Here is a 26,175-nt window from a genome sequence, read left to right as displayed (position 1 = left end):
AAAAAAAAAAAAAAAAAATAATAATAATAATAATAATAATAAACCAGTAAACATAAATGAGTGTTTCCTTGTGTTCTGAGAGCTAGTCTAATAAATGATCAAACCCAAGAAAGGGGAACCTCCAATTTATAGCCAGTGAGAACCACAGGTGTCAAACTAGGGCTTGCACATGGCATCTGAGCTGAGAGGCAAACTTGTGGGAAGGACCCCCTAGTGGGTGGGATCTGACTGTAACTCTAGATCCTGAGGAGTCTTGGAGGTCTTGGTATAAAGCTGAGATTTCACTCTAATTGTAGTGAAAAGCTACTGGAGGATTTTCAGCAGGAGAAGTCACATTATCTGACGTATTTTCATTTTGCAAAGATCTCTCTGGCCTCTGTGCCAAGAATAGATTGTATGGTGGCAAAAACTGAAGCAGAGGGAGGGCAATTTAAGAGGTTTTTGTAGAGGCCAAGGAGAGACAAATGTGGCATGAGTGTTAGAGAGCAGTGAGAAGCACTTGGATATAGAATAGAATCTGAAGATCATGAAAACAGGAATGACTAATACAATAATGTAATAGGTGAGGGAAAGAGATACTTAAGGATACTTCTGGTCTGGGCCCTAAGGAATTAGGTGGATGATGAGATGGAGAAGACTTAGACAGAAACAGGTTTAAGGCCAGACACGGTGGCTCATGCCTGTAATCCCAACACGTTGGGAGGCCAAAGCAGGCTGAACCCCTAAAATCAGGAGTTCAAGATCAGCCTGGTGTCTATTTAAAAAATACAGGTCAGGCGTCGTGGCTCACGCCTGTAATCCCAGCACTTTGGGAGGTCCAGGTGGGCAGATCGCCTGAGGTCAGAAGTTTGAGACCAGCCTGACCAACACGGTAAAACCCCATCTCTACTAAAAATAGAAAAATTAGCTGGGCGTGGTGGCGCACTCCTGTAATCCCTGCTACTCAGAAAGCTGAGGCAGGAGAACTGTGTGGTGGCACACTCCTGTAATCCCTGCTACTGAGAAAGGGAGGCAGAGACTGCTGTGGGCCAAGATCGTGCCACTGCACTCCAGCCTGGGTGACAGGGAAAGACTCCATCTCAAAAAAGTAAATCCCATCCCCAAAAATACAGAAATTAGCTAGGACCAGGCGTAGTGGCTCACGCCTGTAATCCCAGAACTTTAGGAGGCCAAGGTGGGCAGATCATTTGAAGTCAGGAGTTCAAGACCAGCCTGGCCAACATGGTGAAACCTCATCTCTACTAAAAACACAAAACAATAGCCAGGCATGGTGATGCACACCTGCAGCCCCAGCTACTTGTGTGGCTGAGGCACGAAAATCACTTGAACCTGGGAGGTGGAGGTTGCAATGGGCTGAGATTGCACCACTGCACTCCAGCCTGGGTGACAGATCGAGACTCTGTCTCAAAAAAAAAAAAAAAAAAAGAAAAGAAAGAAAGAAAAGAAACAGGTTTTAGGCCTAGCATGGTGGCTCATGCATGTAATTTCAGCACTTTGGAAGGCCGAGGCAGGAGAATTGCTTGAGCCCAGGGGTTGGGACTGACCTGGGCAGCACAGCAAGACCCTGTCTCTACAAAAAATTTAAAAATTAGCGAGGTTCGGTCTTGCTCTGTTGTCCAGACTGGAGTGCAGTGGCACAAACATGGCTCTCTGCAGCCTTGACCTCCTGGGCTCAAGCCATCCTCCTGCCTCAGCCTCCTGAGTAGCTGGGCTATACTACAGGTGAGTGCCATCACATCTGGCTGGCCATCCTGATTTAAAATGCAGCCCCCCAGCTTCTCTACCTTTGCATCGTTGCACCCTCTACCCCGCACCCTCCAGCCTTATTTTTCTTTCACAGCAATTACCACCATCTGACATGCTGAATATTTTACTGAATCCATAAGGGCAGGGACTTTTGTCTTCGTTGTTAACTCAATTATCTCCTCCGTTCCTAGAGTAGGCGCATGCTAAATGCTCAGAGAATATTGGTTTCATTAAATAATCTATTAATTCCTTGGATTTTCTAACCATCTGTAGCAAAAAAAAAGATTAGAACTGAGACCAACGACTCGGGATCATAGGAGAGCATGTGCCTAAGGCCCTGGAAACCAACTCATACACCCACATTTTTTGCCTTTCCCAAAATTGGGAGAATAAATCAGCCAATTTTTGTCATTTCTGTATATTATGGACTGACAGAAATGTGTCCTCATTCCCCCGTCCCCATTCATATGTTGAGGCTCCAGTCCCTCCGAATGTCACTGCATTTGGAGACAGTGCCTTTAAAGAGGTAATTAAGTTAAAATGAGGCTGTTAGGATGGGCCCTAATCCAATCTTGCTGGTGTTCTTACAAGAAGAGGAAATTTGAACACACAAAGAGACACCAGGGATGTGCACACACAGAGGAAAGGCCATGGGAGGACACAGTGAGAAAGCAGCCAGCTGCGAGTGTCTTAGTCCACTTTGTGCTGCTATAACAGAATATTGGTGTCTGGGTACCTCATAAAGAACAGAAATTTACCATCCTGGCTAACACAGTGAAACCCCATCTCTACTAAAAATGCAAAAAAATTAGCAGGGCGTAGTGGCGGGTGCCTGTAGTCCCAGCTACTCGGGAGACTGAGGCAGGAAAATGCTGTGAACCCAGGAGGTGGAGCTTGCAGTGAACCGAGATTGCGCCACTGCACTCCAGCCTGGGCGACTGAGCGAGACGCCATCTCAAAAAAAAAAAAAAGAATAGAAATTTATTTCTCACAGTTCTGGAGGCTGGTAAGTTCCATGTCAAGGTACTGGCATCTGACAAGGAACTTCTTGCTGTCTCATCTGCTGGTGGAGGAGCAAAAGGGCAAGAGGGGGCAAAAGCAAGAGACATATGGGGGCTAAACTTGTCCTTTTATAAGAAACTTACTCCCTCAATAATGACATTAATTTATTCACGAGAGGAAGAGCCTCCATGGCTTAATCACCTCTTAAAGGTCCCACCTCTTAATATCATCACAATGGCAATTAAATTTCAACATGAGTCTGCAAGGGCACAAAATTCAAAACACAGCAGCAAGCCAAGGAGAGAGGTCTCAGGAGAACCCAATTATGCAGACACCTTGATCTTGGACTTCTACCCTCCAGAACTGTGAAAAAATAGATGTTTGTTGTTTAAGCCATCCAGTCTGCGGTATTTTGTTATGGCACCTGAACTAATTAAGACACTGTAGCCCTGAATCAGTGGCTCAGGCCTGTAATCCCAGCACTTTGGGAAACTGAGGCAGGGAGATTGCTTAAGTCCAGGAGCTCAAAACCAGCATGGACAACATGGCAAAACTCCGTCACTACAAAAAATTTGAAAATTAGCCAGACATGGCGGGCGCGGTTGGCTGAAGCCTGTAATCCCAGCACTTTGGGAGCCGAGATGGGCGTGATTCACGAGGTCAGGAAGATCGAAACCATCCTGGGCTAACACGGTGAACCCGTCTCTACTAAAAAATACAAAAAAACTAGGCGTGGCGGACGTGGCGGGCCTGTAGTCAGCTACCCGGGAGGCTGAGACAGGAGAATGGCGTGAACCCCGGGAGGCGGGAGCTTGCAGTGAGCTGAGATCCGGGCCATAGCACTCCAGGCCTGTGACAGAGCGAGACCCCGTCTCAAAAAAAAAAAAAAAAAAGAAAATTAGCCAGACATGATGGTGCAGGCCTGTCGTCCCAGCTACTTGGGAGGCTGAAGTGGGAAAATCACTTGAGCCTCAGAGTTTGAGGCTGCAGTGAGCCATGATTGTACCATTGCACTCCAGCCTGGGTGAGAGAGCAAGACCCTGTGCTTAAAAAACTATACACTTAGATGCCCAGCAGCTTGACCAAATGGAAATTTATCTCTGCTTTTTCATGGAGATCATCATCACAGTGAATCAGAGGTTGTTGTCACCAACACCCTCACAATAGTACCTAGCAGAATCACAATAGTACCTAGAGGAATCAGTGCTTCCCACAGGTAATGCATTTTTGGCCTGGCGGGATGGATTCTCTCAGGCTGGGAAGGCAGTCATACATATGGCAGTGGGGATGGCAGCAAGCAGCATCTTGCTGTAGATGTGTATTCCAGTGGCTTGTCCACAGTCCCTTTGACAGTGGGGCAGCAGGAAAGGACCACAGGATTTCTCAGAGAGAAAGAAGGAAGATCCTCCTTCATAAAGTCAAATCAAATTAGCCGGGCATGGTGGTGCACGCCTGTAATCCCAGCTATTTAGGAGGCTGAGGCGCGAGAATTGCTTGAACCCAGGAGGCAGAGGTTGCAGTGAGCTGAGATCATACTACTGCACTCCAGCCTAGACAGAGTGAGACTGTCTCAAAGAAAAAAAAAATTAGAAAGTCAAATAAAAAGATAAACCAATGGTGATGGTTTCACAGCAACGTGCATATAGTTAATACAATTGAGCCAAACACTCAAAAATGATTAAAATGTGAAATTTTAAGCCAGGTGCAGTGGCTCATATCTGCAATCCCAGGACTTTGGGAGGCCAAGGTGGGAGAATCTCTTGAGCCCAGGAGTTCTAGACCAGCCTGGGCAATATAGCAAGACTCCATCTCTACAAAAAAAATTAATAATTAGGCCAGCTGCGGTGGCTCATGTCTGTAATCCCAACACTTTCGGAGGCCGAGGTGGGCGGATCACCTGAGGTCAGGAGTTTGAGGCCAGCCTGGTCAACATGGCAAAACCCTGTCTCTACTAAAAATACAAAAATTATAGGTGGTGGGCACCTATAATCCCAGCTACTCAGGAGGCTGACACAGGAAAATCGCTTGAACCCGGGAGGCAGTTGTTGCAGTGAGCCAAGATCACACCATTGCACTCCAGCCTGGGCAACAAGAGTGAAACTAAAAAACAAAAAAAATTAATTAATAATTAGCCAAGTTAATTAATTAACCAAGACACATGGTGGCACATGTCTGTAGTCCCAGCTACTAGAAAGGCTGAGCTAGGGGGATGGCTTGAGCCAGGGAAGTGTAGGTTGCAGTTAGTGGAGATCATGCCACTGACTCCAGCCTGCACAACAGAGCAAAACCCTGTCTCAAAAATAAATGATAAAATATGATAAAATGTGAAATGTTTTTAAAAGACAAATTGAGTTATTGTTAAGACTAAAAGCTAAATAATAATACAAAATGTTATATCCATAAAGATCATATAAAGAGTGGCATAAGCCGGGTGAGGTGGTTCATGCCTGTAATCCCAGTACTTTGGGAGGCCGGGGCGGGCGGATCACGAGATCAGGAGATTGAAACTATCCTGGTCAACATGGTGAAACCCTGTGTCTACTAAAATACAAAAAACAAAAATTAGCCAGGTGCTGTGGCATGCACCTGTAGTCCCAGCTACTCAGGAGGCTGAGGCAGGGGAATGATTTGAACTTGGGAGGCAGAGGTTGCAATGAGCCAAAGTCATGCCACCGCACTCCAGCCTGGCAACAGAGCAAAACTCCGTGCGTGCGCGCACACACACACAGGCACACACACACAGAGTGGCATAATTCGCACATGGTACAAAAGGGCCAAAACAGGAAAGAGAAGTGGGGGCCAAGTAGAGTAGGAGCCTTGCTGGAAGAGCGGAATGCAAAAGGATCTTGTAGCATGGAGAGATTTTAGAGATACGTTGAGAGGGAATTCAGTGCAACCCACCAGGAGAAGAAGGGCCATGGTGTGTGACTGGCCACATTCCTAAGTCTCCTTCTCACATGTGGCAATTATCCCAATTTCCCGAAAGTCACTTTATATTAGCATTTGGCAGAGCATGTTTCTCAAGAGAGTTAACATACCCTCCAGACTAAAAACCAAACAAACAACAAATGAAATTGAAAATGTTGTGGTCAAACAGGTACTTTTACTGCAGAACTTCTCAGAACTCAAAGTACATCTGTAAATCTCTCCCAGATGATTAGGCCATAGATCCTATTTTCCCAAAAGAATCTTAAAGAACTGGTATTTTGGGAAGCACCACTTTAAACCTTCCGGATAGTGCCAGTGGGTGGAAAAGGGCAGCCAACCCACGGTGAGCCGCACGGTGGAAAGTACCGAACCAAAACAGCTGTCAGGCCTGACACTGTGCCTTCAGACCCGAGGACGCTTGCTAATGAGCAGCTGGGGCAGCGGACAGTGATACAGCCAGTGAATAGCATTAGGGTATGGCTGACTCCAAAAAAAAATTAAGAGTATTGTCTTTACGTGACCCTGTGCTAAAAAACTTCACCTCACAACACCCTTATCAAGTAGGCTACAAAATCACTTTCACTTTAGTGCTAAAAAGGCTGGAGTACTTTGCTTCAGGTCACACAGCTAGTGACAGAAACAGGCTTACATCCAGTTAGGGAGATGGTTCCAAGAGCCCTCAAAAGTCACAGCTTGGAGCAGAAATCAACTACAGGAAGCAGCTGGGACTGCTCTACCATCTCAAGAAGAAGAACTAGTAAGTGTCAAGGCTGAGGCGAAAGCTCAGAAGCAGACGGTTTTACTGAAACTGGGCAGAACGCAAAACTGGGCTCAGGGTAGAGAAAGATGACACAGGGAACAGAAGCACTTGGAGGTCAAGCACAACACAGTTTAGAGACTCGCGAGCTCTGTGAGGGGTTGAAAAGATTCTCACGGGGCAGCTGCCAGCTATTGCTTTTCCTGGTGGCGGCGTCCACCACAGCAGCTGGAACACACTGACATTTCCTGTGTTTCAGCCACAACAGTGTAAGGTTCTTGTGAAAACTTACCCTCAAAATAGTTGATGCTACAATGATTTGTTTTGCAGTTTTACTTACCACAGTAGGTGTATGAAATACTTGCGTCGGATGAGTTGCAGACCCAATAGTGCTTCTGAGCTTCAGTAAATATGGAAGAAAATAGGGTGGAAAAAAACAGAAATGGTAACATGATTCAATATCTCCAAAACTTTACAAATGCAAAGAGGATCAATAACTAATCATCAGACTCTTCCTTTTCAGTAAGCAGAAAAGATTTAACTTAGTCATCAGTCACATGATTTCTGAGTTCCTATCCAACTGTTTCCTCTTTTTGTGTGTGTGTGCTTAACATTTGAGCACTTCCTGCAAAGGAAGAGAGAAAAATGATTTAGAATGTACTCTTCAAACACTTACTGTAAATGAGAGTGATCAAAGCCTTAAAAATAAAACAAGACACTTTGGCCAGGTGCGGTGGCTCACGCCTGTAATCTCAGCATTTTGGGAGGCCAAAGCAGGTGGATCACTTGAGGTCAGGAGTTCAAGACCAGCCTGGCTGATGTGGTGAAACCCATCTCTACTAAAAATACAAAAATTAGCCAGGTGTGATTGGCGCACTCCTGTAATCCCAGCTATTCAGAAGGCTAAGGAAGGAGAATCACTTGAACCTGGGAGGCAGAGTTTGCAGTGAGCCAAGATGGCACCACTGTACTCCAGCCTGGGCAACAGAACTCCATTTCGAAAAAATTTTTTAAATGAAAAATAAAATAAAATAAACAAGACACTTCCCAGTCAACTGTAACAAAACCAGTCCCTAGGTCCCCCTGAAAGTCTCAACAGACAGGAACTCCTTTTCCCTCTGCATTGCTTTTCTCTCCCACAGCTCTGTATACCAGCAGTTCCCAACATTTTTGGCCTCAGGGACCAGTTTCTTGGAAGACAATTTTTCCACGGACTGAGGGGATGGGGAGGGATGGTTTCGGGGTGAAACTGTTCCACCCTAGATCATCAGGCATTAGATTATCATAAGGAGCATGCAACCTAGATCCCTTGCATGTATACTTCATAACAAGGTTCCTGCTCCCCGCTGGGAATCTAATGCTGCTGCTGGTCTGACAGGAGCTGGAGCTCAGGTGGTAATGCTCGCTCACCTGCTGCGCACCTCCAGCTGTGCAGCCCAGTTCCTAACAAGCCACAGCCAGATTCCTAACAGGCCATGGACTGGTACTGGTCCATGGCCCCCAGGGAATGGGGACTCCTGCTTTATAAAACAAATTCTCAGCCGGGCATAGTGGCTCCTGCCTGTCATCCCAGCATTTTGGGATACTAAGGCGGGTGGATCACTTGAGGTCAGGAGTTCAAGACCAGCCTGGCTAACATGGTGAAATTCTGTCTCTACTAAAAATACAAAAATTAGCGAGGCATGGTGGCGCACACCTGTAGTCCCAGCTACTCAGGAGGCTGAGGCAGGAGAATCGCTTGAACCCAGGAGGCAGAGGTTGCAGTGAGCCAAGATCGGGCCACTGCACTCCAGCCTGGGCGACAGAGTGAGACTTGGTCTCAAAAACAAACAAACAGGCCGGGCGCAGTGGCTCACCTCTGTAAATACCAGCACTTTGGGAGGCCAAGGTGGGCAGATCACCTGAGGTCAGGAGTTTGAAACCAGCTTGGCCAACACAGTGAAACCCTGTCTCTACTAAAAATACAAAAATTAGCCAGGTGTGGTGGCAAGTGCCTGTAGTCCCAGTTAATCAGGAGGCGGAGGCAAGAGAATTGCTTGAACCCAGGAAGTGAAGGTTGCAGTGAGCCAAAATCATGTCACTGCACTCCAGCCTGGGTGACAGAGCGAGACTCCATCTCAAAAAACAACAATAACAACAACAAATCAAATTATCATGGCCCAGAGAGCTGCACCTATGGATCTGAAGTGAACAGTCTCATGGGAACTATTTCTTTTCAGCAGCAGGTTTAGTTACAGGACACAACAGGGCCAGATAAGACCCCAAACAGGGGACACTAGCTGTAATTCTGTGCTGTGGGCAGGGACTCCACCAGTCTTAATAATGCATTCACCTACAACAAGCTAGACCTCAAGAGAATGTTTTGAGTCCTAATAATGAAATGTCATCATTTTGTTGTGACATGTATTTCATTTCAAAACTCTTACTCCATTTTAGAAAGCCAGTTATTCCTTTAGATATTTTGCTACTTGAAATCCTTTATAGGATATAGTTTAGGGTTAGTAGCCAAAATGGCATGGAAGTTTGGCTAAAATCTGCACACTTAAGAAGAAAATAATCATATGTTGGCAAAATATTTTAAAACAGAAATGTGTTTCTTTCCATTTTTTTAGAGACAAAGTCTCACTGTGTTGCCCAGGCTGGGGTGCAGTGGTTACTCTCCGATGTGATCCTAACACACTGCAGCCTCAAATTCCTGGGCTCAGCTGGGACCACAGGTTTGAGCCATGGCTGTTGGCCCTGCCATTTTCAAAAATGCAAAAGTCCAAGGGAGGAGGGGGAAATAGGGAGTTGTTCAATGGGCATAGAGTCTCAGGTTGACAAGATGAAAGAGTTCTAGAGATCTGTTGCACAACAATGTGAATATAGTTAACACCACTGAACTCTATGCTTAAAACTGGTTAGATGGTAAATTCTTTAAAAAACACAATTTTAAAATAAATTTAAAAGGCAAAAAGGCAAAATCCCATGATTTAAAAACCCTTAGCAGTCTCAAAATACCATTTCCCACTATAAGCAACCAACACTCCTTGGAGTCTGGGGTAGAAAATGTACAAAATGAGCCTAAAACACTTTATTATATTAGATAACCAATCTGAAGATGGTTCCACTGACCAAAGATAGGTGTTTCTAGTTTCCTATAATGTCTGTAACAAATTGCCAAAAGATTTCATGGCTTTAAATAACATAGCCTGGGCACAGTGGCTCATGCCTGTAATCCCAGCACTTTGGGAGGCCAACGCGGGTGGATCACCTGAGGTCAGGAGTTCCAGACCAACCAGGCCAACATGGCGAAACCCCATCTCTACTAAAAATACAAGAAATGAGCCAGGCGTGGTGGCAGGCGCCTGTAATCCCAGCTACTCGGGAGGCTGAGGCCCGAGAATTGCTTGAACCCAGGAGGCGGAGGTTGTAGTGAACTGAGATTGCGCCACTGCACTCCAGCCTGGACGACACAGCAAGACTCCATCTCAAAAAACAAACAAAAACTGTAAATGTATTCTCTTACAGTTCTGGAGGTCTGAAGTCTGAAATCAGTTTCACTGTACTAAAGTCAAGGTGTCAACAGAGCTGTTTCCTTCTGGAGACTCTAGGAGAAGAATATGTTTCCTTGCCTTTTTCAGCTTTTAGAGCTACAACACTTGTATTTCTCCATCTTCAAAATGCATCACTTCAATACTTCAATCTCTGCTTCCATCATCCCATCACCTTCTTTTTTTTTTTTTTTTTTTTTGAGCCTCCCTCCGTCGCCAAGCCTGGAGTGCACTGATACAATCTCAGCTCACTGCAACCTCTGCCTCCCAGGTTCAAGTGATTCTCCTGCCTCAGCCTCCCGAGTAGCTGGGAGGCACGTGCCACCACACCCAGCTAATTTTTGTATTTTTAGTAGAGACGGGGTTTCGCCATATTGGTCAGGCTGGTCTTGAACCCCTGACCTTGCGATGCGCCTGCCTCCGCCTCCCAAAGTGCTGGGATTACAGTCCTGAGCCACTGCACCTGGCCCACTTCATCACCTTCTGCTCTGATTTCATGCCTCTTTCTTATAGGGACCCCAGTGATTACAAAGGACCCAGCTGGGCAATTCAGCACAATCCAAATTAAAATCCTCAATTTAATCACATCTACAAAATTCCTTTTGCCATGTAAGGTAATATTCACAGCTTCCAGTGATTAGGAGGTGAACATTTTGTGCCATTATTTAGCCTATCCATATGACTATATGAACATTAGTAAGATAGTAATTGCACTAAGTTGAAATACTTTAATGTATTTAAATCCATAAGCTCATAATATTTTATTTATCATTTTTGTGAGACAGGGTCTACCTCTTTCACCCAGGCTGGAGGGCAGTGGCATGATCACAGCTCACTGCAACCTTAAACTCCTGGGCTCAAGCGATCCTCCCTCCTGAGCCTCCAAGTAGCTGGGACTACAGGCATACACCCCTATGCCCAGCTAATTTTTTTAGTTTTTTCTTAGAGACAGGGTTTCACTATGTTGCCAGGGCTGGTTGCGAACTTGCAGCCTTAAGCAATCCTCCCCTCAGCCTCCCAAAGTGGTGGGATTACAGGCGTGAACCACCGTGCCCAGCCTCATAACATATTTTTTAAGTCTACTTATCAACAGATGATGCTAGGAAACCAAATCTATTTTTAAAACTGGCAAATAAAAGGACAGAATCAAGCATTTATCCTGACTTTTCCATACAAACTGAACTACTCAGTTACCAAATAGCAGAGAGGGGCAAATTTCTCTTGCCTTCTTGTACTTTTAGCTCTATTTTTAGAAGTATTTCAGCTAATAAGTGAAAAGGGAATAATAGAATATAACCATTTTTCAACATCTAATGAATTGGTGGACTTACGCATTGAGCATCAATGGTTGCTACCATCACAAAGAGACAAAACAACATTATGTACCTCTTAATGGGAGAACACTACGGGGACTGGCCTCCAAATAGCTCCCAATGAGCTTTGCCTCCTGGTGTACAGGTCCTTGTGAATCCCCTCCAACATCGAATAAGGCTGACTGTGTAACCAATAAAGTATTGTGCAATGACAGTGTGCAAATTTCATGTAGGTCACACAACACATTGTATAACCTTACTCTCTTCGATCACTTACTCTGGGAGAAGCAAGAAGCACTAAAGAGAGATCCATGTGGTGAGAAACGGAGGCCTCCTGCCAAAGAGCTAGTACCACACTCTCAGTCATGTAAGTGAGCCATCTTGGACACGGGGGGTTCCTCATGCCCCAGCCCAGCCTTCAGATGACAGCAGCATCAGCTACCTCCTGAGAGAGCTTGAGCTAAAACCACTCAGCTAGGCCACTCCTCATTTCCACATCTACAGACACTGTGCAGTGTTAGAAATGTTTATTGTGGCTTTAAGCATGTAAGTTTTAGGGGTAATTCGTTACGCAGCAAGTTAACAAATATGATCATCTATAAAAGCAGTTTTGTCCAAAATAATCAAACCTCACTCTGGTGAAGTTTTAAGATCTACTTACCAATTTATAGGAAATATAGAAGACAGAGAAACATGTTAAAATACAGCTCAGGGATACAAGTAGAAAATCTAGACCATGAGAAGGTCTAAGTGACAAACAACTATTTCTTCAACAGATAATTTGCAAGGGAAAAAAATGGAAAGGCCTGGCCGGTACAGTGGCTCACACCTGTAATCCCAATACTTTAGGAGGCCGAGACGGGTGGAGTTCAAGATCAGCCTGGGCAACAGGTAAAACACTATCTCTACAAAAAATACAAAAATTAGCTGGGCGTGGTGGCACACGCCTGTAGTCCCACTACCCTGGAGGCTTGAGGTGGGAGGATTGCTTGAGTCTAGGGGGTAGACTCAATGTCTAAATGTCTTCTAAATGTCTTTTAGAAGAGTCTTAAAAGCCATTTAAACGATTGGTATGTGTAAGATATGAAACTTATTTGGAGATATATATATATATACACACACACACACACACACATATATAATTTTTTAAACCAACTCTTCATTCTGGTCTGATTATTTGAATCTTAAATCCAACCAAATGTGGGGAAAAATTATGAAGCAATTGGAAATTTAAACAGACTGATAGATTGATGATATTAGAGCTGTGGGGTTGTTTCATTTTTGTAGATCTGATAATGGTATCGTGGCTACATTTTTAAAGAAGTCCTCATCTTGTAGAGTTACAAAAGTAAATACTTAAGAAAGAAATATTATTATGACTGGAATTTGCTTTCCCCAAAAAGTAGAGGGGAAATGATTAGGGTCTAGATGAAACAATATTGACTATAAATTGGTCATTGTTGAATCTGGATGATAGAGTCATGCAGGTTCACTGTACTCTTCTACTTCTGTGTTTGAAATTCTCAATAAAAATAAAAGCAAGTACAAGGTTTTCTAAAAGAATCAGAATAAAATTTTTACAAATACATTCAAGCTAAGACTGTCATTTATATCTAATGGCCATCTTGTTACTTTTGCTTCCAAAAGCCTTTCAGTACGGTGAAATCTGCATTAGGGAAAAGGATTGCAATATTTTATTGTTAATGGGGTTATTACCTGATGTAACCCAGATGTCAGCTAGGATCACCCTGCCTTTTCACACGCAAATAGGTAACTTTTGTGATGCAAATAAATGATTCACTTTCCCTAAACAGTGAGAGATTCATTACCTTCCCAGTCTTCCTGAGATTACTCTGCCTGGGATAGAGTAGCAAAGTGGCATGAGGGAGGTGCCTATGTTTCTCCTAACCTTGGCCTGAGTTGGTTCTTCTGATTATTTCAGTGATGAATCATCCTGTTATCCTATGCATGCTGATCCTTTCTCTATCCTAGTTTCTCACTCCAGATCATGCCCTTAAGATGTCACCTTTCCCACTTAGCGTAAGCATATTTTTCCCCTAGACTACCAAGTTGTCTTCTGAAGAATTATTCTGATATCAACCAATAAAAACAAGTTTTTCACTCCACTCCATAGTGATAAAATGTCTTGAAATTTCTTTTTAATTGCATCCTTGGAGCTTGCATAGATCATTTTACTTTTCAGAGGTGCTAGTTCTGGTGCCCACAAAAAGAAAAAAATCAACTCTTCTGGATTCTTTTGTTTCAAAGCTTGCATCATACAAAGGATAACAACAATCTTTTCAGGAAGCATTCCCACAAAATGCTTGAAAGGATCAGTTATAGTTATGCCAACATCTCCACCATCTCTTTGCCTTCTACAATGATGCACTTTTTGTCTGCACTGAGACAAAAAATGACAACCTTCTTTCTTTTCTTGACTTCTTCTGGTGTGGAGCATTTACGAACTTTCGTGTCATAAAAAATGCGACATACTTCATCAGCTACTTGCACTCCTGAGGCCATCTTCCCCTCGGGCGGTCCCAAGGACACGGGGGAGGAAGCCAGTGAGCAGTGAATCTGCAGAGCGTCCTCCTCACAGCTGCAGGACCGAGAGCACAGTGATAAAATGATCACATGGATATAGAACATGTAAATGTTAGATATGAGTTCTAAATTTCTCTTCAAAGAATCAATATGTCAGTATGTTCAATTCTTTACCTTCTACTTTTAAACTTAACTTCCTCGCAAACCAACCTTTTCTGATTACCTGTTCCACCCTGACTCATTCCAGTTACCTGCTCATTCTCCACAATCATTTTTCCCGCCAAACCACTCACCCTGTCGCTCTTTTGAAATTAGCCAATCGGAATTAGTTTAGCCTGTGCTGTCTAACCTGAGCCAATAGGGGAACGACAGAGCAGCAGGGGCCACCTGTGTCAGGAATAAGACCCCCTTTTCCTCCCTTGTCCAGGTGTGCGCTCACCATTGCTCCATCTGTGAGGGTGCAGTCTTCTATAGAAGTAAACTGCCTTGCTGAGAAGAAAAAAAGAAAATTTTATATTTCAGTGCTATTTCTTTTGCGGCACTGAAACTTTATTTATAACATAAAGAAATATATTGTACTTAAGCGATGAAGAGAGGTAATATTGGAAGAGATCTTTAAAATGTAAACAATGCAACTTTTCTAGGGGAACTAGGAGTGATTTTCCTTTTTTGTTTTGAGATGGGGTTTTGCTCTGTCACCCTGGATGGAGTGCAGTGGTGCAATCCCAGCTCACTGCAGTCTTGATCCCCCAGGTTCAAGCGGGTCTCCCACCTCAGCCCCCCAAGTAGCTGCAATTACAGGCAAGAGCCACCACACCCAGCCTCTTTCTTCCTTCTACTTCTAATGTATCCATAATAAACATTTGATCATGGAATAACTTTTTATAGAAAGATATCTCTTATCTCAGGGATGTCCAATCTTTTGGCTACCCTGGGCCACGTTTGAAGAATTGTCTTGGGCCACACATAAAATATACTGATAGCTGATGAGTTTAAAAAATATATCCCAAAAATAAAATGTAAGTTTATGAATTTTTGTTGGGCCACATTCAAAACCATCTTGGGCTGCAGGTTGGACAAGCCTGCCTTATCTAGTAGATTGCTATGAAAAAAAAGAAAGACATCTCTCATTCATTGCTAGGATACATCTAGGGGACAAAGGACATAGAAGCAAGCAGGCAAAAACCCACCCGGAGCAGATGACACAGGAATGGCGGTGAGAATTCTGTCTGGTGAGCTGGACAATCCAAGCAGAGGGCAGGCTCTAAGTCTCAGAAAGACAACTTTCTGTCTTATCTCCTATGAATAAATTTCTAGAAGCCTGGGAATTGAATGATCTCTTTGATCAGATGCTCCTGCTGCTTCCCCACCAACCTCCCTCATACACATGTACACCATAAAGTTTAAATTTAGTATTATGGTAGCCATAGACAATGTTAGGTAGCTCCATAAAGACAGACTGGGTGTTTTGTTCTTAACCGTGATCTTAGTAACTAGCACAGTATTGGGCACTTAGTAAATATCTACTGATCTAAATAGTGTGGTTTGAGGCCTCTTGTTCCTAGCTAAAAATTCTTGGCAAGAGTCAATCTCCACTTTACAATAGAGGTAAAAAATCTTACAATGGATATTCTTGACAAAGCTAGCATAGAGACGGCAATTTTACACAAGGTATTTTTCACCTATTTAGTAACAGTGGTTTTCCTAAACCCATAGGGTGCCACCAAGGGAGGAGTGCACAGTTGAAGAAACAAATTAAGACTACTGAAAACAACACTACTTATCATTTCCCTTATAGCTAACCACCAGTTCAACTGCACATGAATGTTCTTATGGGCAATCATGCCAGGGGTTAGGCAAAAACCTGTGTTCTGAACCAAAGGGGACTTAAAACTGTTCCCATAATTTGTGAATTTCTTGAAATTTTGGGGTTTAAAAAAATTTTTTTAACAACTGATAATTTATGAAAATAATCAACTTAAGCATTTGCAATGGCTACTTCCATCTCAACTCCTGGCTCAATACTGATGGAAGTAATCTGCTTAACAATCTGAGGACTGTGCAAGTCAGAGTCGCTTGTGAATTCTCAACTGGAAACGATCCCATGTCTTAGAACCTTCACAAGTTTTTGTTGTAGTGATTCTCAAAGTCTTGGTAGGCATTCAAACTGGTCCTTTCACTGATTCTTTTCCATTGCTCCTCTGATCAAGTCAGCACACAACTTATCCAGGGATTATACGTTGCAACTCGTTAGTGATTTGAATTCGGTGAATTGCCACCTCTGACTCCACGGGTGTTTTTCTGGTATCTTTAAAAGCCATGGCTGCTGCAAGGCTTCCTAGCCAGCTTCCTGACAGATTTGGTCCTCAGGCAAGAGCAAAGAGCAGTGAGTCAGGAGCAGTAGCAGGTGGACCACAGCTCCACACCACCTACGACTGTGTCTTCCTCAAAGAGAAAATGTCTTTTAATGTCAGAAAATATTTATACACTTAGAAAAATCCATATACAAAGAATAAAGTAACTCTCCCATTTGCTACTGACATCAGATCCCCAGTTTAGAGTCAACCACAGTAATACAGAACTCTTATAACAGCATGAACATATTTATTCACATACCTTTTTCTAAAACACGAATGGCAGATACTACGTTTTCATTTTCAAACATAGCTTGTTTTATTATAAACAAACATCATTCTCTGGAAATTATAAGCTTTGATAATTCAAATTATTTAACAATCAGTCACTAACAGAATGCAAAAGGCTATTTTATTATTATACATTAAAACGTAAATCACATTTAAGCACAAACGTTTAAACATAGGCTCATTTCTCATCTTTATGCTGTTTCTCTTCACTGGGTTTTTCCATATCCAAAATGAATTCTTCTTTGTCGTAACCCATTAGATGGACAAAGTCTTCGCGGTTTGGAAAGAGCACTGGATTAACTAACAGTGATTTTGTTTTAGCATAAAATGTGGTAAACACATGTGTAGCATCTGGAATCTTCACATCATCCTGGTGAAACAATGTACTCGTTTCTGCAAGCAAAGCATTGTAGGTAATGGCTTTATAAGTGTCTGTTGTGGCCTCATGGTACAATCGAATGACATAGCCTTTTGTGATAAAGTGAAGCAGCACTGGGGTGATCAACGTAAAGCTTCCTATGATGCCATAAAATACGATTTGAACAGGTAGAGACACACTTTCAAAAAAAGCATTATTTTGTGTAAGCAAGTATGGCAGAAATGTAAGGCCAATCAGACTTGTTGAATAAGAGAAACATTTCACACCTAAATGGGACAAAAAGAGAGAGGATCAATACTTATAAATTTTATAAAAGAATCAATCTATCCCACTAATTCTTCCATTTTTCTTCTTACTGTATCAGCTCAAGACAACAAAATCAAACCATAAATACCGTGCTTATTATATTCCAACCTCTGTTTTAAGGACTTTACATATTTTGACTTCAATGTCCATGCCGCTGACCATTAGAATGTACTGTCTCTCCAGGCAGGAAATCTGCTTTAGGGTTTAAGTGGCCCTACCTCAGTTCCACAATAAAGTAGTTAATATTACTTAAAGATCCTTACTAATACTGTACTACAAAAGTTGATTCAGAGAGCAGATTATCAAACAAAACTCTCTATTAACAAGCACTCCAGTATATCTAACATAAAATATTCAAACGTGGTAAATTCTATCAGGCTAAATGCCCAAGATTAAAACAGTAAATCACCAAAGAAATAACACCAGTGGTTAAAAAACATATGGGACTGGCTCATGCCTGTAATCCCAGCACTTTGGGAGGCTGACGTGGTTGGGTCATTTGAGGTTAGGAGTTCAAGACCAGCCTGGCCAACATGTTGAAACTCCACCTCTACTAAAAATACAAAAATTAGCTGGGCATGGTGGCATGTGCCTGTAATCCCAGCTATTCAGGAGGTTGAGGCAGGAGAATCCTTGAACCCAGGAGGTAGAGGCTGCAGTGAGCCAAGACTGCAAACTGCACTCCAGCCTGGGAGACAAAGCAAGACTCCATCTCAAAAAAAAAAAAAAAAGAGAGAGAGAAACATATGGGAAAGATATCAACTTCTTTAGTAAGGAAAGACATTCAAGTTAAAACACTGAGATGGCCGGGCGCGGTGGCTCAAGCCTGTAATCCCAGCACTTTGGGAGGCCGAGACGGGCGGATCACGAGGTCAGGAGATCGAGACCATCCTGGCTAACACGGTGAAACCCCGTCTCTACTAAAAAATACAAAAAACTAGCCGGGCGAAGTGGCAGGCGCCTGTAGTCCCAGCTACTCTGGAGGCTGAGGCAGGAGAATGGCGTAAACCCGGGAGTCGGAGCTTGCAGTGAGCTGAGATCCGGCCACTGCACTCCAGCCCGGGCGACAGAGCGAGACTCCGTCTCAAAAAAAATAAATAAATAAATAAAAACACTGAGATAAGCAGCCTGGCCAACATGGCGAAACCCGGTCTCTACTAAAAATACAAAAATTAGCCAGGCTTGGTGGCATGTGCCTATAATCCCAGCTACTGGGGGTGCTGAGGCAGGAGAATTGCTTGAACCCAGGAGGCGGAGGTTGCGTGGGCCGAGATTGTGCACTCCAGCCTGGGCAACAAGAGCGAAACTCTGTCTCAATAAATAAATATAAAAAATACAAATAAAACACTGAGATACCATTTTACCTACTACCTTAGAAAGATTAAAAATAAATGACTTCTAGCGCAGTGCAGTGGCTCATGCCTGTAATCTCAGCACACTCGAAGGTGTAGGCAGGGGGACTGGCTTCTAAACTGTATACTTCAAAATGATTAAAGTTTGAGACCAGCCTAGGCACCATAAGACCTGTCTCTACAAAAAAAATTTTTTTAAATTAGCCAAGGCTGGTCTGATGGTAATGAGTTATCAGAACTTAACATTGGTGTCACTAAAGTTGGTGTACAATGCCCCCACTGCTAAATTTGACTAGCTTAAAAAAAAAATCAGCCAGGTGTGGTGGCACACGTCTGTAGGCCTAGCTATTTGGGAGGCTGAAGTGGAAGGATCAGTAAAGCCCACAAGTTTGAGGCTGCAGTGAACTATGATCATACCACCGCACTCCAGTCTAGATGACAGAGACCCTGTCTCTAAAAAATAACAATTGTTTTTAAAAAATGGCTTCTAAACTGTATACTTCAAAATGATTAAAGTGAAAAATTTTATGTTTATCTAACCACAATAAAAAATGACTTAAAATGTAAATTTATCTTACCTTTAATTTATAATTTTAATATGATCCTAATAAAAATTACCATCTGTTTGGAAAATAAAAAAGTTGAGATCCTAAACAAGTTGATTTTAAAGTTCACTTGGAAAAACAAAAGCAGCACAAATAAAAAAATAAATAAAGCAATGAGGTGAAGTTACCCCTTCCAAATATTAAAACATAATAGAGGCCGCGTGTGGTGGCTCACGCCTGTAATCTCAATACTTCAGGAGGCCGAGGTGGGTGGGTTACTTGAGGTGAGGAGTTCAAGACCAGCCTGACCAACATGGTGAAACCCTGTCTCTACTAAAAATACAAAAATTGGCCAAGTGTGGTGGCACATGCCTGTAATCCCAGCTACTCAGGAGGCTGAACCAGGAGAATCACTCGAACATGGGAGGCGGAGAGTACAGTGAACCAAGATCATGCCACTGCACTCCAGCCTGGACAACAGAGTGAGATTCTGTCTCAAATAAAAATCTAAAAATGCAAAGGTTTCTACAACTTATCAACACACCTCAAGAAAAAAATGAAAATCTAATTTTCCTTACGCATTGTAATTAAGGGATGCCATAACAACAAGTAAGATATGGTAAGGATATTTTTACAATTAAAAGAGAGAAAAAAAAAAGTAAGTACCCTCACCTCCAATTACTTACCAAACACTGCTCGGGCCATATTGCCAGTATAAATTAGCCTTCCATCTTCTGATTTGTCAGATGGCGTATGTAAGCATCGAACATATCCTTCCCAACAAACAGGGATCTATTGAAACAGGGATCATTATGATCGACCAACCTTCTTAAATTTTTTAAGTTTTTTTTTTTTTGAGACAAGAGTCTCGCTCTGTCTCCCCGACTGCAGGGCAGTGGTACGATCGCGGCTCACTACTGCAACCTCCGCTTCCCGGGTTTAAGCATTTCTCCTGCCTCAGTCTCCTGAGTAGCTGGGATTACAGGTGCCCACCACAACACCTGGCTAATTTCCATATTTTTAGTAGAGATGGGGTTTCACCATGTTGGCCAGGCTGGTCTTGAACTCCTGACCTCAAGGGATCTGCCACCTTGGACTCCCTAAGTGCTGGGATTACAGGCATGAGCCACCATGCCTGGCTTAAGTTTATTTTTAAAACTGTAATGAAGAGGGCAGGAGCAGTGGCTCATGCCTGTAATTCTAGCACTTTGGGAGGCTGTGGTGGGCGGATCACTTGCGGTCAGGAGCTCAAGACCAGCCTGGCCAACATAGTGAAACCCCGTCTCTACTAAAAATACAAACAATTAGCCGTGCGTGGTGTCAGGCACCTGCCAGCTACTCGGGAGGCTGAGACAGGAGAATCGCTTGAATCCAGGAGGCAGAGGTTGCAGTGGTCTGAGACCACACCATTGTACGCCAGCCTGGGCAACAAAGCGCGACTCCGTCTCAAATAAAATAAAATTGTAATGAAGAGAACCTGTCACACGAGGTGACATAGGAATTCTCCCAAATAATCTACAGAGCTAAAGAAATCAGTTGGCTGACAGAATGGCCTGCCTTAATTCTAGTCACAAGTAGAAAACTGCAGAGTTGGAGTTTGTTAGCTTTGCATCCCAGCTCTCAGGTTTCTAGGTCTAGTATGACCTTGAACAAGTAAAAATAGTGGAACAGTTTCTTCTACTCCACTGTTAATGAGGACATCATTTCCATTCTATTTAAATGCAACACCTTTTCAAAAAATAAATACATTTAGCAGGTGTAATGGAACATGTCTGTAGCCCCAGCTACTGGGGAGGCTGAGGTGGATCACTTGAGCCCAGGAGTTCGAGGTCAGCCGGGGCAACATGGCAAGACCCCATCCCTAAAAAATAAAATTTAATTTTACTAAAATAATTTAAGTAAAACACTCTGCAAGTTCAGATTATATTTCAAGTCCAGGCCTTTTATAAATACTTCTAAAATATTTATACAATAGTATTAAAAGATATCAATTCTTTCTCTAAAGACCTTATAAATACTGTATATCCCCTGGTCTTTTTATTTCTTGCCAAGAAATAAAATTTGGCTGGGCACAGCGGCTCACGCCTGTAATTCCAGCACTTTGACAGGCAGAGGCAGGAGGATCATTTGAGGTCAGAAGTTTAAGACCAGCCTGGCCAACACGGTGAAACCCCGTCGGTACTAAAATTACAAAAAAATCAGCTGCGCTGTGGTGGAGCGCGCCTGTAATGCCAACTACTGGGGAGGTTGAGGCAGGAGAATCGCTTGAACACGGAAGGCGGAGGTTGCAGTGAGCCAAGATCACGTCGCTGCACTCCAGCCTGGGTGACAGAGTGAGACTTCACCTCCAAAAAAAAAAGAAATAAAATTTACTTGAAATCCTACATCAAATTTCAAGGGAAAAAAAGAGTTCCCCAAACATCTGAAAACGAGGTTCACAGTGTACACACTTCAAAATGTAAAAGGCATGCCTAATTCCTCAATGCTGAAATGTAATTAGATTCCAATTTCCATTTTAAGCATTTCTTCCAAGTTTTAACCAGGTTTGCCAATCCTGATATTTTACAGAGTAGAATTAGGAGACAATTTATTCAGATCAAAATAAAAGAATTAACATCTGCATCCTCCCCTTTTCCAAGGGACCAAAGTAATTCTTAAAAGTACAGCCACCTAATAAAAGTAAAACAAGCTCAAAGTCAGGTTAACCTGGCTCTTTCGGTTCTATTTCCAGGTGCTGCATCCAATTTCTTGCAAATTAACACTTCTAAGCTTCTGCTCAAGGGTAGAAAACTGCATATAATCGTCACCACAAACCCTGTGGATTTGAAACCACCATAAAAGTAAGCACTTTCCAGCCTTTCTCCTGGACTCGCGGAGGCTGAGGACCCCGGGGCCCTCGGCCTGCTATTTCTCCAAGCCCCGCAGAGGGGGCTCCTCCCGCACTCCAGTCACGGTCACCCGGGAGAGGTCGCGAAGAGTCGCCGGGCCTCCCCAGGCCCGACGCGACGCCCGCCCTCCCCGCCTCACTTGGGACACCATATCTCGGACGCCCGACCTGCGCTCGGCCCGGACGCCGGAGAAGGCGCGCGGCTCCCCAGGGCCCCGTACTCCCGCCGGCTACCGGCCCCGAAGGCCTGCTGCAGGAGGACGCCCGGGAGACAAAGGCCCGGGGACCTCGGTGCGCGGCGGCCGCACACAATGCAATCCTACTTCCGCTGAGACGCAGTTCGACCGCCCACGGGCGGCCTAACGCCACAAACAGCATCCCGCAGTGACTACCGGCTGCGGACGCCCCAGCTGCAAAGGCCCACGCCGGCAAGACACTGCTTCCCACCCGACTGCTACAGAAGCGGCGCAAGCCTAGCCACTGACGCCTGCCCGGCAGCTGGGCTGCCCGCGCGTGCGCAGAATCTGCCGCCCGCCTTCCGCCTTCCCGGCAGCGCGCGTTACCTGCTAGCCGAGCTGGGAATCCGCCGCTCTGTCCTTGGCTGAGCGGCTCCTCCTTCCTAGAGTTTTACCTTCTTTATAACAGTGTGGAAGGGCAGAGGGCTATGCGAGAATGACAAAGCCCAGAAGCCAGGGTTAAATCTTTTTTTTCTCGTGGACGACATCCCTAAAAACTGTTTCCTTTGCGGAAAATGATTCCAGCCTGTTGGCACAGAAGGAAGAATATACGATCTGAACAAAAATGAATGATACCTTAATTCAGTCATCGGATTGGAGGAAAATAAATGGAATTTGTTCATGTAATATTGATAGGTGTTATCAGATTTGTCTTCGGAAATCATTTACATCTATATACACAATGATTCATTACTTGTTAAAGAAGTACTGAGTGACTATTGCCAAGACTGAGCTAGGAGCAGAGGATACAAAGATACTAGATAAAATTGGGACTCCACAGTGCTTAAATAGTGGGGGAAAACACCTGAAAATTGGCTAGAATATAATGGAATGTAATTGAGATACCGCAATATACAAAATGTGGCCGGCTGTGGTGGCTTGCACCTGTATTCCCAGCCCTTTGGGAGGTTTAGGCAGGAAGATCTCTTGAGGCCAGGAGTTTGAGACCAGCCTGAGCAATACAGGGAGACCCCGTCACTACAAAATTAAAAATTAAAAGAAAAAAAAACCTAAAACAAAAAAACCACACATGGTAGTGTGTGCTTGTGGTCCCAGCTACCCAGGAGGCTGACATGGTAGGACTGCCTGAGCCCAAAGTCGAGGCTTCAGTGAGCCAAGACCACACCACTGCACTCCAGCCTGGACCACAAAGTGACACTGTGTATCAAAAAAAGGAACAAACAAATGCCACAGAAGTACAAAGAAGAACATGATTAATTTTGCCTCAGAATGTCTTCAGACTGGCTTCACATTTAGCTCAGTCTTGAAGGATGAGCATCTTAGTAATAGAGACACACTTTTGTTTACCACTGCAGAACTATAACTGTTTTTGATTTGGTATGTTATTTGCACTGCAGAGGAACAAAGTCATAGTCTAAAATAATGTGTGGCCAAGTGCGGGAGCTCATGCCTACAATTCCAATACTACATGGAGGGCCAGGTGAGAGGATCCCTTGATTCCAGGAGTTTGAGAACAGCCTGGGCAACAAAGTGAGACCCTGTCTCTACAAAATTTTTAAATGCACTGGGCGTCGTGGTGCCTGCCTGTAGTCCCAGCTACTTGGGAGGCTGAGGCGGAAGGATCACTTGAGCCCAAGAGGTTGAGACTGCAGTGAGCCCTGATTGCACCTGGGTGACAGGGCTAGATCCTGTCTCAAAAATAAAAGTAAAAATAAAAATAAATCAATAGAACAACATGATCGTGTTGGCAACTCCAAATACTGTCTATTGGGGGGAGTATTCGGAAGGAGATAATGATAATACCTCTATATGGATAACTTTATTTTATAAAAAGTTAGCTTCTACTTATATTTTGTTTCTTTTTATTTTAACATTTGTTTTAATAGTAGAGAGAGAGTTTCACCATATAGCCCAGGTTGCTCTCAAACTCCTGAGACTCAAGCTATCTACTCACCTCAGCCTCTCAAAGTGCTGGAATTACAAGGGCGAGCCACTGTACCCGCCTTTTATTTTGTTTTTGAGACAGGGTCTTGCTCTGTCGCCCAGGCTGGAGTGCAGTGGCACCACCATAGCTCACTGCAGCCTTGACCTCCCAGGCTCAAGTGATCCTCCCACTTCAGCCTCCCAAGTACCTGGGACTACCGGCCATGCCACCATGCCCAGCTAATTTTTGTATTTTTAGTGGAGACAGGGTCTCTTTTAGTTGCCCAGGCTGGTCTTGAGCTCCTGGAATCAAGGGATCCTCCTGCCTGGGCCTCCCAAAGTGTCAGATGAACCTAAGCTACCACACTTGGCTTATTTACATTTTAAAAACTCTTCTGTTTAGGGTAATTCATTCACAATCAATATTCACTATATTATTTTGCTGATATATTTAAATTTTCATATAAAACGTTTTCATAACTATATTGAGAGAACTCAAATATTTTATCTTCTGTAAAGCTGTTCCCCTACAAATACTGTATGTAGATGAAAATAAAACATTTGTTTGATCTAGTTCTCAAAATTTCTAAATACATAAAATGAGATTTTATTCTGAAAACTCTGTACTATAGATTTACATAGAATTGTTATTTATGTTAGATGGATTTTCCAATTCCAGTAATTTAGAGACTTTTGTTAAATATAAACTAATGGGATTTTAGAACGATTATAAGGATGTTTTTAGGCCGGGCACGGTGGCTCACGCCTGTAATCCCAGCACTTTGGGAGGCCAAGGTGGGCCGATCACTTGTGGTCAGGAGTTTGAGACCCGCCTGGCCAACATGGTGAACCCCGTCTCCACTAAAAACACACAAAAAAGTCGCCCGGCGTGGTGGAGCACACCCGTAATCCCAGCTACTCAGGGGGCTGAGAGGCACAAGAATTGCTTGGGCCTGGGAGGTGGAGGCCGCTGCGAGCCGAGATTGCGCCACTGCACTCCAGCCTGGCAGACAGAGCGAGACACCCTCTCAATAAAAAAGAAGGAAAGAAAAAAGAAAAGGGGCCTACAGCCTAGCCTCATCTGCATCTCCATGCCTGTCCTCCCCACCAAACTCTACTTCGAGCTACCGTTACAACCAAAAAATCTTTGTTCTGATTTCTGCAAAGGCTTTGAAAAATTTATCCAAGACAATCTCGATTATTGCAATTAATTATAAAAAGCCAATGCTTTTATCTACCAAATCAACCAAATAAAAAAAAAAAGGCCTTTCTGTCAAGTCCTCAGTTCAACAAACTCCGGATAGCCTGTTATCTATTTTTTGAGCACACAAAGTGCCTCGTTGAGCAACTTGCAATGTTGTCTTGGCCCTACATACATTCTCTTCATGCCACACTCCTGGAAAACAGTAGAAGGTGAACTTTATTTAGCTGTTTCAGCCTTCCTGGAAAGGTGCCTGTATATCTTACCACAGGAAACGCTGGGGGTGGGAAAGGGGGCGTGGAATGAGAAAGAAGTTCCCCAAAACTGAGTAACGGTATTGGCAGGCGCCTGGATTTTCTGTGCGTGAGCTCAGGATCCAGAATAGCTGAGCTAACCCAGAGTCAGAGGCAGGACCCTCGGGGGTGTAGTGCGCGGGGAGGGGAGTTGGTTAGTTTTCAGTAAGCATTGAATTCTACTGGGAAGAGAGGAAATGAGGCCAGCCGATTGAGCTAGTCGTTGCTGTGCTGGCTTTTCTGCACGCACAGCAACTTTTCACAAGGGACAGATGTTGCTTCATAAAGAGCACGATCTCGTTAGCAAAGAAACCGCCCTCCCACGTTTCAATCTTTCCTCCGCAGTCTCCCACCTCCAGGCGTACCCCTAAATGAGAGGCAGGGACAATCTCTAAAACCACCAAAATCTTCACACGCAGAGCGAGAAACTACAAGTCCCAGGATGCAGGGCTGCCTCGGTCCCAAGGCGGACGGTATCCACCAGAGAAACTACAAATCCCAGAATGCAGTGCTGTCTCGGCTCTACGGATGCGTCTTTACAGTAATTGGAGCAGGGTCTGCGCGGCATGCTGGGAATCCAGAAGAGCTAGACTCGGATTGGTCGAAATTTGCCGGTGTCGTTCA

General features: G+C 43.8%; 2 protein-coding genes, 1 long non-coding RNA gene and 1 pseudogene across 4 annotated transcripts in view; all 4 read right to left on the bottom strand.

Moving 5' to 3' along the window:
• Positions 1–6,999, bottom strand: part of LY96 (lymphocyte antigen 96) — a 44,608-nt gene extending 37,609 nt beyond the window's left edge. The window contains exon 1 of one of the 2 annotated variants that reach the window (XM_017851633.1): positions 6,774–6,999. In XM_017851633.1, the coding sequence (XP_017707122.1) occupies positions 6,774–6,885 (112 nt within the window). In that variant the 5' untranslated portion in view covers positions 6,886–6,999. The remainder of the gene's footprint in view (positions 1–6,773) is intronic. The other variant, XM_017851634.1, reaches the window with a different exon arrangement.
• A 6,719-nt stretch (positions 7,000–13,718) lies between these two features.
• On the bottom strand, positions 13,719–14,313 carry LOC108515051 (uncharacterized). The gene is made up of 2 exons (XR_001881414.1): positions 14,263–14,313; positions 13,719–13,878 (listed from the first exon to the last, which is right to left on the bottom strand). It is a non-coding gene; the product is annotated as an uncharacterized LOC108515051 (long non-coding RNA).
• Positions 14,314–15,755: 1,442 nt separating this feature from the next.
• On the bottom strand, positions 15,756–16,319 carry LOC108515047 (40S ribosomal protein S20 pseudogene; annotated as a pseudogene).
• Positions 16,320–16,405: 86 nt separating this feature from the next.
• Positions 16,406–22,467, bottom strand: TMEM70 (transmembrane protein 70). Its single transcript, XM_017851629.1, has 3 exons — positions 22,106–22,467; positions 19,737–19,842; positions 16,406–17,113 (listed from the first exon to the last, which is right to left on the bottom strand). Exons 1-3 carry the CDS (start codon positions 22,313–22,315, stop codon positions 16,647–16,649), a joined length of 783 nt encoding a protein of 260 aa, XP_017707118.1. The 5' UTR covers positions 22,316–22,467; the 3' UTR covers positions 16,406–16,646.
• Between the last annotated feature and the right edge of the window lie 3,708 nt (positions 22,468–26,175).

Source organism: Rhinopithecus bieti, unplaced genomic scaffold (assembly GCF_001698545.2).
Source record: "Rhinopithecus bieti isolate Rb0 unplaced genomic scaffold, ASM169854v2 scaffold_32422, whole genome shotgun sequence".
Taxonomy (NCBI): Eukaryota; Metazoa; Chordata; class Mammalia; order Primates; family Cercopithecidae; genus Rhinopithecus; species Rhinopithecus bieti.
This window is presented reverse-complemented; position numbering and strand designations above follow the sequence as displayed.